The sequence below is a fragment of the Monomorium pharaonis genome, chromosome 11 (genome assembly GCF_013373865.1).
Source record: "Monomorium pharaonis isolate MP-MQ-018 chromosome 11, ASM1337386v2, whole genome shotgun sequence".
NCBI lineage: Eukaryota > Metazoa > Arthropoda > Insecta > Hymenoptera > Formicidae > Monomorium > Monomorium pharaonis.
In genome coordinates this window covers 15,213,903-15,227,840 of record NC_050477.1, presented here as the reverse complement: position 1 = coordinate 15,227,840, position 13,938 = coordinate 15,213,903, and the positions used below count along the sequence as shown (strand labels likewise).

The 13,938-nt window shown below is 45.2% G+C and overlaps 1 protein-coding gene across 4 annotated transcripts in view; it reads right to left on the bottom strand.

Moving 5' to 3' along the window:
* LOC105839513 (putative uncharacterized protein DDB_G0288537) overlaps nucleotides 1-13,938 on the bottom strand; it is a 104,550-nt gene that overhangs the window by 49,378 nt on the left and 41,234 nt on the right. For 2 of the 4 annotated variants that reach the window (XM_012685882.2, XM_036293446.1), the window contains exon 2: nucleotides 1,560-1,795. In XM_012685882.2, the coding sequence (XP_012541336.2) occupies nucleotides 1,560-1,795 (236 nt within the window). Of the gene's footprint in view, nucleotides 1-1,559; nucleotides 2,330-13,938 lie in introns of those variants that run through there. The other 2 variants (XM_028191346.2, XM_012685879.3) reach the window with 2 other exon arrangements.

Genomic DNA, 13,938 nt, shown 5'->3' with positions numbered 1-13,938 from the left:
TCGATACGCGCGACCAGGTCTCTCGATAGAGAAAATACGCGAAGGTGTGACAGCTACGCGAGCAAAAGTCTCCTGGTGAAAAAAATTTCATATAAAAAATATATATAAATGTATATAATTATATACGACATATGTCCACATATGTTTATATTAGCTCCTTTTTTGTAAAATTTTGTTTAGACAATAATAGTAGTCACGTTAAAAAGACAAAAACCAATTAAAAAGATAACTTTTGCACTGTTTTCTTTTACAAAAAGTTAAATATGAAAAATAAGAAAAAAATACTCATGTATGATTACATATTTCTTTATATTTAACTTTTCGTAAAAGAAACAGTGTGAAAATTATCTCTTTAATTAGTTTTTGTCTCTTCAGAATGACTTTTTTTTTCATGCCAAACAAAAATTTTACAACAGAAATTAATATAAACATATATAAATATATTTCGTATATAATTACATATACATATATATGTTTCTATATAAAAAATTTTTACCGAACTCGAAATTGAATCAATCGTTCTGTTGCAGTTTTTACTATCTTGTAGTCAAAGTTCTTGCGTTTTTTTTTCTCATCAGTGTTATACAAAAAAAGTATCTCATAATTAAATAATTGTACAAAATAACAGAGTTTTTGTTCCGTAAAATGCTTCGTCACCGTCGTATATCATCATTTTTTTATAATTCTAACCGAGGACTAATTTTCTTCTATTCTCAAACCACCGATTCTCTCAATTCGATTCCAGTGGATTATCACTGCCGAAAGTTAATAAGCCAAAATAAAGCTTGACTCACGGGGGGATTAATTTCTCGAGTTGCTACCATTCTTCGGAGACCTTTCTATTCGTACAGCCTACGAGGTTCTTACGCGTCATGGACCGGCTATTCTTTTTACCGATGATGATCAATTTTTTACCATCGCAGCTCCAAGCATTGCTAAACAGCCATCAGACCTCTCTTTTTTTTCTTTTCTTTTTTTTTTTGGTCAAGTCGTTTACAGAAGCGTCCTGCGGGTCGACGGATGTCAACGGCGGGATGACACTGCGGCTTTCGACGGTGGGTTGACATAGTTGCTGCGTGGTTAGCTTTAAACGGGACTCTCCGTGTACACGTGTATACGAGCTACCGCTCGAGCTACAGGAGCGATGAATTCTCTCTCTCGTCGAGGATATCTCCCGAGCGACTAGCGCACGTGTCCCGAAGTGGTACGCGAATGCTCAAACACTCCACTTCACGGAAGAAGCCAAGCGGGTCTCTCTCGAAAAATTTGTACGACAAATCTCGCGTCCTCGCGGCAACTAACGTCCTTCTCGATGAAAGAAAAAGAGAAAAAAACCCCCCCTCGGGAAAAGAATAAATAAAAATTCCGGACGACGTTCAGTCACGCTACGTCAATACAGTAAGGCGAACGTCGTGTTTGCCTACACGCGTAGACGTTTCGTGTACCGTGTCACGAAATTTAATTTCGCCGCGGACTTTCTTAAAAGCGGACAGAAGGAGCAAATGCGAGGATATTAGATGCATTAATTACTGTTGTAATTGTGAGGAGGTTCCACTTACTTGGGTGGTGTCGAGGCCATTTTGGTTCTGTCGCCTTCTACCCCGCGGAGGTCTGGGGGTTGCCGCACCGGACAGGTGGGCGCCCTGAGGGCTTCCCCCCCTGGCGTCGACCGCTGTGTTCGCTGCCAGGGTGGCCCCGTCGTTGTTTTCCGTGTGCGTACCTAAATCCGCCGCCTCTCCACGGTCGCTACCACGTGGTCCCGTGCCCGCGGACACGTTCTCGCCCGACACCTCACCTGGAAACGAAACACGAGGAGGTGACATATCGGATTTCGGTCCGCTTATAAAGAGCATTAAGAGCAAGTTTTTGGATCTTCGCCCCGTCCCGTTCGATCTTTTTACAGTTATACGCGAAAAGGAATAAGCCACATGTTGAAAAATCCGTATTAAACATGATATCGTATAATGCTCTACGCGGAGAGAATTTTATAGTAAAAATTACTATGGTAAATAATAAGCGCGGATCAAGGGAGGAATTATAAAAATTGTTTTCTATTAAATTGCCACAGTATATTGACACTACTTATAATGTAATCCTCTGAAATTTCTTCTTATGGTTCGTAGCTACTTTGTGCACAGTACTTTTTGATATAGAATTTTCTCCATGTAACAGTCCATTTTTTTGTGTTAATTCAACACAGGCAAATATGTTAGAGAGAAACATAAATATTACGTAAAAAATTATTACAAAAAATATAACTGACACAATTTGAAAATTTTGAATGTGGAAAAGTTTGTTCATTAATTGCAACATTTATAATATATTAACACGTTTTATCCATTAATTTTAAATTATGTTTGAAATTTATATCATTTTGTTATTTGTTCATTTACCTATAAATCGTGTTATTTTACCACTAAGAGATGCCGAATATAAATTTAGCACAATATTCAAAAAACAATTACGTTATGTTAAATTAACATGTAAATATGATCAAATTTAACAAAAGAGTTTTCACGAAGACCAATTTTAACATAAATGTTTCCCGTGCAAAATACAGATTAAAAAAAAAACCATTAAGAGACTTTAAAGCGATGGCCCTGCCAGAGCACATTCAACTCCAAATTCAGATCCTTGACGAGAAGACAAATTCGCCGTATTTCAACCGCATTTCGTCCCCGCGCGACGGGGACGATGGCTCGAGTTTCGTAACGACGCGGCCGGCGGTCCTCGTGCTTCGCGTCGTAAAGCTTTCCTAACGTCGACGCCGTGTAAACGAAGCGTCTTTCGACACCGGGAATTTAGAATGAAATACACGCTAAGAGAAAGAAAGGGATAATCGTATAGGACGCGATTACACCTCCCGGTGGCGGCGCTAGCCACTGGCACGGGAGATTTACGTTCAATAAATAGCCCCCGTCCTGGCGCCATTATCTTCTGCCTTGATCGCGGAGACGCCTGTATCTGCCGGCGCGAGGAGCGACCGAAAAGCAGCGTAAAGACGCGGAGAACGACGACTCGTGGGGGTCACTGTCCACTACGCGGCTAACGTATCCAATAAATTTCTGTCATCGTTAAACGCCTGGAATTTTATGGAGGCAGTAACTCGTCCGCATCGCCGAATTTACCGGCCGATACGATCGGCCGCGATTAATGCGGCGGCGGCGACGACGCCGGGCAATGGTGTTAGCAACACGGTTCATCGGGGAAAAAGAGATACGAGATCTTCGATCTGCGTTTTCATTATAGGCCTCGCGATATATTTCGTACGACGAAACTTTTCCTCGCGCGCGATCGCAACTCCGACCGCGGCGCTTCGTCGATCAGACTTCTGCTTGCGTATTACTGAAGTATCCACAATAACGGAGAACAAGTGCTAATCGTTCCCACACAGGTGTCCCCCCTCACCCCCGCAGTAAAACCGACGGCATCGGAAATACGCAAACACCGACGGCGCGCGATCATTTTTTTAATGCGCGGAGTTAGCACCTTCGACACACAAGCACGCGGGGCTTCGTCGAAGGCTGCTATCGGGCTATATCCTCTCTACAATCCGGTTGTGGAAGCGGCTACAGGCCGCGGCGGAATACAGGCCGAGGGTAGCGATCGTAAAAGCCACTTCTATGACACTCACTGCCAAATGTCTTCATTATTTCGAGTTAAAATATTTACAGCCGCCCATAAAAATTCCATTAGGCGCTGTTTGCTAGTAGGAAAACCATCGCCCCTCCGAGAGGCGAAGCGTTCAAAGACGCGCCTTCGACGCGCCTCGCCGTAAACGACGTCCAAATAGTTGTAAAATTGGAAGGTATGCCGGGCAACGAACATTGTATACGAGCCGTTTCGTTCCTGACGAATTAGCCTAACTAACGAGAACAACGGTACAACGGTACGTTACGGCACGAGGTTTCGACAAGAGGTTTTCGGAGTACGGCTTAATCAGTTTTAAATGAATTTCCATGCTGCCGGATCGATGATTTGTAGACTGCTAGAATTTTATAGTCCTATATGTCCTATTAATTATACAGTATAAAACGAAGGGAATATAAAATATATGTCGATAAAAATTACAGCTGCCACTTAATAAAGTTGTTGAAACCATAACGCGTCCGTTGAAAGCGAACGGGAAATACGAATTTCAAATTTTTCGAATATAAATTTCTGTATTAGGAATAACGAGTCGTGTATATATCCGAAGCATTTTTCCAACATTTATTTCCTAACAAGCGATTCCACAATTATTGGCGTCCCACGTAACGTGATTTTTTCCTCGTATTTTTTCACGTTTTTTTTTTTTTTTTGGAGATGAGTTTTACGTTGGCGGTAGCATTTCAACGGCACGTACGACAAACGTCGTAACGACACTTTCAAGGCAGGGAGTCATTGTTTAAAGATCGCCTGCGTTTTGCTATCTAACTTTAGCTTGACGACGTTTACGTAGTCGTGCAAAAATGATATGCAGCTGCACTTGTAGAATTAGTTAGTATCATTACAAGCTGAGAGAACAGCGCCTATTCTCGCATAATATTTTGTTAGAAAAAAATATAAATATATGATAAGACACATAACAAAGCTAACGATGTATTATACATTAACTAATTCTCAAATGCAAGTTCAGAAGGTAAAAAGCATTTTAAAAAATGTTTTGTAGCACAAATTAATGTTTCTTTCATTTTTTTTTTTTCGGAAATCGGTAACGATATAGTCTTGGCCAAAACTATTAGGTACTTATATATTCTACTTCATATTTTTTCACTTATCTAGCATTCTCTCCTATCTGTATTGCTTCCTATCAGTTATCGACATGATGCGTAAGTTTAACAGGTTTTTGAAACAAAGAACAATTTACATTTTAATTTCCGTTTCCCTCTGGAATTTCCTCTCAATGATATTTTTTAAAAAAAAAGGTGCCTAATGCCTCTGAAAAAAGATTGTACTTTTAAATATACTGTATTTAACGTTAAAAAATTTCACAGCTCGGTAGTTTGCAATAAATATTACACCCTGAAAGATTCGCCAGGAGATTTCGTTGCATGCGAACGAAGGGAGGTTAGCAGCAGCGAAGTACCTACGGTGAATACTGAGAACTACGCGAGGTCCGAGTGTGAAATATCGTAACGACGTGTTAAAACGAACTAACGTGCAGCGCACGTATCTCCCGCGACAACGCTCGCTCCGTAAAGCCCTTCGAACGTTTACCAGTGCAACAAAAATGCCGAGACCCGCGAGACCCTTTGACGCATCAATGATAGACCAAACGCGGTTTAAGATAAATTTCGTAAATCTGGTAAAAATGTCAGACGAAATAACAACTTTCCTTTTCCCCTGTCTGCCGTGACGCACAATTAGCGGAAAATAGAAAGTATAACGTGGAAAAACCACGCGTGAGAAAGAAAGCGACGGCGACAAAGACGGTAGCTCGACCCCTCTCGTCCGCGATTTCATCCGATACGTCGCGTATCTCGGGACACGCGTGTAATTTACCGGTTTTCGCGAAGCTGCTGCCTGCACGGTTAACTATTTCGTTCCTCGGACGAGACAGGTTTCCGCGAGAGAAAGAAAGCCATCGGAAGACATCGGGAGATGGGACACCAGAAACTCATAGTATATATAATCGCGGTGCGCGGCGCATAGTCATAAATTATCCGGCGCGACCGAGACTAAAACGAATTGACCTTCGAGGTCGCGTACGAAGTCCTGCCGCTGCCGCGACGGGAATACAGCCGGCGGGGCCTTTACGCTGGTTGAGTCGCTGTTAATTATTCCCCCCCGCTTTCAGAAATTTCACCTGGGAGCTGGGAATTTTTCCACGATCCCGCGGGCGAGATTAGATCGCGGAGCGGGAAAGTTGCGTAACACGTGCCGCGCGATATATACGGGGGATCGATTCTGCAGCATCCATTTCCGATACGCGCGGAAAAACGACAACGCGGCGCTTCCGCGCGACGCATTGTTCGACGGAGTGACCTAAAGATTCATCAGCGCGAGTTCTCACACCGTGCGAACACGTGTGAATCAGCGTGTTCGATACGGAGGCGTCGAAATGAGAACGGAAAAACTGGTTGGCGATGAACTGCACCGACAAGACCTAACGTAAAATTGTTCTACTGTGTTTCCGGCGTATCGATAAAAATTGCCTGCAAATTCGACCGACTCGAATGTGTTAGACTTGTTCAATTATTATTAAATTGATTCTTAATATCCTAATAAGAACCGAATTCAGATGTGAATTATTTGAAGTAGAGAAAAAATTGATAATAACGACAAAAAAAAAATATATGTCACAACTTATTGAATATATTCTATTGTATTCTATAATGCAAAAATAATTCCAACTTTTAAATCAAATGCAAAACTGCTTAAGAAAAAATTTTATAAAAAGAAGAATCTTCAGGGTTTCACCGAATTCTGGTAATGAAGATTGAAAATGAGAGATCGTACAGCATTAAATATCTTTGAAACTGCTGACAAAGTTGCTGATTGATCACCCTGCTACTCTTACAGACCTATATGCACGAGTACCCAGTAGACAATTTGTCATTAAATGTGCGTCAAATTGGCAACAAATTAGCTCAAAACTTGATACCAAATACTATAGCATCTGTGTCCTCGATCAGCTTGTGTTTTGCTGCTAAAGTTTGCATCATAATTTGACAGCAATTTATGGTCAAAGAGCGAGCAAACTCTGTGCAATTCAGTTGACGCCAAAATGCTTTTTGACGTAAAATTCAGTTACGCAGACCTTGCTCGCTTTTTGACAATTTGACGACAAGTATATCATCAAGTCTTACTCGATTTGGTGACTATTTGCTGCTGGCAAGGTTTGTGAAGCACATTTTGTTATATTTCTGCCAACGATTTGTCGACACCTTTTATAACAGAGAGTTTGCGTCCAATTTAGCGCCATTTTGCTTACAAACTTTCAAGCGAGGTTTGGACATTATTCGCTTTGGCAAGTTTGGCTATCCGGGCAGTTTTATTTTAACCCGAATATCTCAAATTAAAGACTACGGTACTGCGTTCGCCACTCACGACAGAGTATTCGACGCAACTTTCCCCTTTGGGCTCTTTTCCTTTTATTATCACAACAGCGATAGATCGAGTCTCTCACGAGCCTTTCCGATCGGCCCGTTGAAAGCCGGATGCGGGCGCATACGCGTCGTTTCTTCCGCTCGCACCCGGCCTCGGCAAGGCTGGTCGAGTAGTTACGCTCACTTTGCCGGGGCGAAGCGAACGGGCGTGCGCGCGTGTGCATAAGCGTGAGGTTTACGTACGCACGTCGTCGTACGGACACGTACGTCCGCATCCGGGGTCGGCCCGGGGCTTTAATGAACGATCGAACCCGGTTCTACGCGTCGCGGCGGCGCGCAGCCCGTCATTACGGGGCTACCGCGTCGAGAAACCTCGTCGTTTCCTTTTTGTCCACCTTTTTCTTTCATACGCCCGACTTTTCTCTACGCCGCGGCCTCGCGTGGCGAGCTGTTGAATGGAAGGATGGATTCTATTTTTCCACGGCACTCGCGAATCATCTCCGGGGTCCCGGCAGTCTCCCGCCGAGTCAAGCGATTTCAATAGAACCGCCGAGCGATCCCATCTCGCTTGAACCGCTAATTTTTCACTTCTGCTGCTAATAAAAAAAAAAGTGTATCGTGCATTCGGTGAAAACATATGTCGTAACCTATTCAGATACGGCACAGCGTGTTGCCGGTAACGTCGCTGGCAACCGTAACACGTGTTGCAATCAAAAAATTATAGCAACTGACTCTGCGTTTGTTGACAAATTGATACCTTTGCGATATGGCAAGTATAGCAAACGTATATAATAATTCAAGTAGCAACTTGCCGACAATTTGCCGGTGACTTATATTGTGGTTTAAATCGTTTGCGGTCAAAATTCTTGCTGTTGCCGCTATGGTTGTCGTAATAATTCATACTATAGGATCGCACAATGCTGTCATATTGCTGACAACGCGAGGTAACTTGGATGCAAGTATTATATACGCCGCCTGCATGTTGTTGCAATGGCGTTACGTTCGAAATTGTTGAAGACAAATGTACCGCAAGTTGTCAGCGCCATAAGCAATCACGAGCGATCAGATTTTGCGCGGTTTTGCTCGGACACGCTTGATTATCTAAGTCTGAATAGTTACAATTTTATAATCTCATGATTGACGCTAAATAATATAGTAACATCAGCGCGGCAAACACTTCTCTCAAATAGATTTATAATTTACCTAATTTCATGAAAATTTATGACGATAACGAAATGCAATGTAAAATTATTTCAACGGAAATGATTAGATAGTTCTTCTGAAAAGCATGCAATAAGATCGTAACATACGTGACATATTATCCGTTACCGTCGTCATTAATTATCCCTAGTTTACCGCAACGATTTATTGTCGTCTAGTTTATTGCTCGTAGTAGATAACGATAATTATAATTGACTTCAACGGCCTTTAAAGGTCGTGAATGATGGCTCGAAGAGAGACTAGAGCTACTACAGCGATGCACCGTTAATTCGATCATTATTGACTATTATTTCGCCTCTTTACCGAAACTTTTCTAAATTCCCTGAAAAACGTTATGATTTACTGAACCGATCACGCGACAAGATAACTTAAGCCGTAGTCGTTCCAAAGGATGACTATTAGTCAAAAAGTCTTGGAGCAAACTTCCCTCCCTAAATATCAAGATAATAAAAAATTATATCACGTCCAACGAAAATAGTAATGAATTATCGAGTTAGCCCAATTTCGTTTTGGGATCGTTCGCAATTGATTGTTCGCGTAAGAGATACGTACCACGACGCAAGGATAATACCTGCCGTCCGTGACGACCTTTAAAGGCCGGACCGGCGCGGCGCGGCGACAGCGCGCGCGGCCGAGAGAGCGCAAGAGACCGAGGAGAAGAGGCAGGAAGAGATTACTGTCGCGCGGCGTTAACACGATCAGCGCCGTCAGCAAGCAGCCGCGGCCGTTGCTGGATCTCCTCGCGCGGGCCTCCTGTAAACCCGCCGTAAGTTATGCGCGACCAGGAGGGCCGCCTTGCGCGCTGGCCATTAAAGCGGGTTATGCCCATTTCAAGTGGAAAATCATAAGCACCGCAAATACGCCGTCATTACGGCAGACGCGCTACGAGCTCGCCACTTACTTTGTAATCATGACTAATGCATAATGTAGTAGCGACCGCGTCCCGCACACGCTCCTCCACCTCCGTCTATGCACGCGACTACTATACGCGTGTGTGCACGCGTGCGAACACCTACGCGGGTATACACGCCGCCGAGTACGCGCCGCGATCTCGTTGGCGGGCCCTTACGTGAGGCGATGCCCGCGCGGATACCAAGGCGGGCGATGGCACCCCTCGCGCGGAGCGGATTCAACGCGAAATTGGATCTTGCGGTGTGACACATGCACTTGACCGGGAACGGGGACGTAAATCATTCGTAATCGGACGTGATGCGCGTGAAATTCCAGAGGCGTCCATCAAGTCCGTTTGGCAATATTCATACGTGGGTTAAGCACAGGGGAGAGACGAGGTGTGATACATAAGAATCGTAAGAGATAGTATCGGTGTGAACTTTTCCTCTCGTTGAACTTGCCGATCGATAATGCGCGGCTTCTAGTGAAATCACGTCTTTGTCCCTCCGACGCGTAACCTTGGTCGTGCGTAGAATGGTCGAAACAGCTGTTTCAGGTGGGAGGCCTCTCGCGAAACACAATGGCGTTCACGTGAGGCGCAAACGTTTATTAGCCGACGTGGCTCGCGGGGGGAGGAGGAGGAGGAAAGCGGGAGGACGCAGCGATTTATAATCCAGCAATGTAAGCAGCAACACTGGCACCAGCAATGGCCGAGAGCCCAGCGATAGCTGGACACGCCATGGCGCGGTCCCGAAGGTCGCGTGACGTCGATACGATTGCGGGTCTTATTGGGAGTCACCGTGTGTTCGACTTTGCGAAGGAACGCGATGCCCGCGCGTCGACGCATTCCTGCAACTAATTAGCTCCCGTTGTATTTGTCGGCCGGTATTCGCTGCGTGCAACGACAGAGAGAAAGAGAGGGGGAGGATCTACAATGCCGAGGTTAGGTTTTCAGGCTCCTCTTCTTCATCCTCTCTCTAACCGATGCGTTTTCACTACGCGTACGTGAGCTACAGCGATGTGATTTATAGGTCTGTTCCTCTCAGCCGTTCACTCGTCATCCCACGCCTTCCTGCAATTTTTCCTTTTCTATTTCTGCTCGCAAGGGAAATCTACTCGAAAAGATGCAATGGATGTTAAGGTTTCTGCGGAATAACTTCCCGCAGAGAGTTACAGCTTTCGGACTTCCGCCACATAGCCGCGGTCGTAAAGGGGGTGAAGAACTAAGAGCAAGAGCCAATCGTATCAAAGAATCACCGTGCACACTCGCCGATTCTCTAATATAATTTGTTTTGCCCCTTGTTTTTGCATTCGGTTCCTCATCCCCTCCACAACCGTGGTTATGTGGTGGAAGTGCGAAAAGTCTGACTTCCCTAAATTGTATCCCGTATCCCGTATTAAAACCACGAAAAGTGCAATTCCTTCTCGAAGAATCGGCGTTTACACGTCATTTCTATTTGCCGGCGCGTGCAAACGCTGATTTCACAACCGGAAAATTTTCAACGCGATTTCAACGGAGAGTCATGTCAGCGCATGTATTACATTGCACCTTTTATCTCCTGTTTTTACGATCCGCCTGTATACATATATATATATATATGTATATATATATATACGTTTCTCTCTTCTCGTCTCCCCTTGATGCGCGCAGAACGGTCTTTTATGGTCGACAAGCGACACTCGCAGCGATAGTGACACTGTACGTCCATCAGGGTCGCGCACCTGCAAGCAGGTCAGGTTGCGCGACACCACGTTCGGCCGTGAAAGACTGTATCGGGAGGATAGACGAGTATACGCTGGCATTTAATTTTATATGCATGGAGTGATGTTTTCTTAAAAACTATTCGCTATTTTTACATTAACTGTCAACCTGGACTGAATCGACAATGCATGGACTATATATTTTTTCATAAACATATACTCGATGATTTTAGAAGAAAGTAGACGTCAATTTATAAGACGGCAAATTATAATTAACATCATTAAATTTTTCGTTGGCAAAAAAACTTTCCCGAGCCGTTCGTAAAACATCAGGGATACAAAGAGAGGACCAAATCGCCGATGGTTCCCCGCGATTCGTTCTATCTGGCTCTCGCGTTTCCTCCGAAGTCGAAGCGTCCGATGTGGACCCAGGGGCTCGGGATACGAGAAGAAGATATTCTTCCTGCGGTTCGCCGCCTGTTCCGCCGGTGGCAACGGGCGAGCGGTGACCTCCGTACCCCCAGAAGAAGGAGCAAGAAAGACAGAGGGGGGCTCGAGAGGAGAGCACACACCGAGAAAGGGGCAAAGAGGGATAGAAAAGAAAGAAGAGAAAGAGAGAGAGAGAGAGAGAGAGAGAGAGAGAGAGAGAGAGATGGAGAGGAGGGAGTTCGAGGTGCGTTCCTGCGTGACGTAGCTTTCGCAGGCCATCACGCATATGTTACCCTCCGCGAGGGACACGTACGCGCTTACAATACGATCCGCGGGGTCATTCCACCGAGTCCTCTCGGACACCTCTTAAGCTTCGCCGTCGCCATCGTCGTCCCCGTTGTCGTGAACTTTGTTCCACGTTTCGCTCGTCCGCCGCCTCTCGATCGGCGTTCTCTCTATAAAGCCTTGCGTCTCCTAAAACGTACGTATGTACGCGTTCGACCGCATTACTCATTTGTTTCAGAGGAAATGTTCTTTGTAGATCTTGAATAATATTTTACTTTTTCCTAAACTTCTAACTTCGTACTTTTTCTTCATCTTCTTTTGTTACAACTTTATTCACAAGAATTGAACGTAACTCGCGTTATTTCGGTCTGTATTGTATCTCATCATAATGAAGATAAAGATTCGCGAACGAAGATCGACGAGATGCTTTCAAGATGACCAACTAAGTAGAGTGATTTTCTCGAGATCTTTTGTTAGCTTTTGTTAGATTTTCTCTTTCTCTCTCTCTCTCTAAAAAAAAAATAACGCGAATGGAATTCGCCAGCAAACCTGTCTTTTTATTGCGTGTGGAGTATAAAAAAATAAAAATATCCTTATATGCAAAGAAGATCGTTTAGTTTTTCCTCTCGCAACGAGGAGAATGCTCACGCGATAAATCGAATTTACATGTCGAACACGCCGGTGGGAGTCTTCCATTGCATCGAGTCGTACGTCCTGGCACCGTTTCTCTCTCCGCGGCTCTCCGTATTTTTTTCTTCCCGGACACACGTTCGTTTAACAAGAGAGCGAAGCAGGTTGCGGGCGGATGACAAACAAACAGCGCCGTGACCTCGTCGCCTTGTGCGTGAGGTGCGATTAGCGCGAACGACTCTCTCGCGCGAGCGAGCGAGCGAGCGAGCGAGCGAGTCGTCGTCGGGTCGGTCGTGAAAGATGTGGGAGGAAGGCGAGTGAGAAGGAAGCACGCGCGGACGAAGGAAGGATGAACGAAGGAAGGAAGAAGTCGGGTACGTAAGCCGACCAAAGGTCGAGTGCTGACCACACGAGTCATCTCGGTTGCGACAACTCGCGCCGCTGTTAACTTTTGCGCGTCCCGCTTCCAATCTCGCTACGTTGTGCAAAATAAAATGCAAGAGCGTATCTTCGAATTGCTCGAGGAAGCATCGTGCAAAAATGCAGGTATGCAGAATGGATTGTCTTATAGCGATATCGCAAGACAGAAATATACGTATACTTTTCTCATTGGTATAAATTAGAACCGATTAAAGCCGATGATGCGCGCGCTGAAGACTGAATTAAACGTACGTTTCTGAAAGGCAGACCGGGCACAACGCGAGGCAAGCTCGCGCGCGATGAGCGATTAGCGTTAAAGATTATCTCACCTGCGAAGTCACCAAGAAGGTCAGAGCGTGACGATAGAGGAACAAGAAAAGAAGCGACGGACTGGAAGCGGGTACTTTACTCGATCAAAGGTCGCGCCTCGCGCATAACTTACCATGGCATCGATAAACGAGTTCCCTATCGCGCTTTCCATTTTCGCTCGCGCGGAGAGATAGCATCTCGCCATATGGCGGAGGAGGTGAGCGCGAGTACGCGCACACGTAACAACTAACGTAGAATGTTATTGACAAATAAATGGATAGCAAGTAACAAGGCTATTAAATTCTCATTATTCCGCGCTGAGAGGTGTTTTGACAAACGCAGAAGGAAAATACCACGGAGGAGTGGAGTTCCGTAATGAGGTTAGAGGATAAACGATTAAATGCAATCGATTTGCGCATCGAGGGGGATAGTTGCGGAATCAAAGTCAGCTATGCGAATCGGTCTAGCGGCGATAATCCGCGTGCCTATCGCGGGCGATTATGACCGTTAATTAACGTGCTCTCGCGGCATCATCAGTTTGATTTTTCCTCCCTCGGCCGGCTATATACGTGCCGCTAATTGCCACGTGGCGCAGGTGACTGGAGGAACGGAACATCCTCGGACAATGAGGCTCAACAGGTTGCCGGCGGATGGCTGCAGCGAGGCTGACTACTGCAGCCGTACCACCAGCGGCAATTAGCACGGGCGATTTCTTTCGCCCGTGTATAACATCGCTGAAAAAAAAAACCTTGCAGAATACACGGACGCTCGGACGCATCCGTATGAAGAGTCTAAATCACTTCGCTCCGAGAGTTCCACGACGGAAAGAAGAAAAAAAAAACGCAGCAGGTCGGCAAACTCGCAAAACCGAGAGATGTGGCTGCGCGGAATAAATCAATGCGTCTTTAAGCGCATTGTTCGTCGGTATACCGTTAACGTATATCCTCCGTACAATCGACGTCCTTCGGTACCCGCGGTGTTTTTACCGCGACCGAGACACGGCCCAAGAGTTCGAGAGACT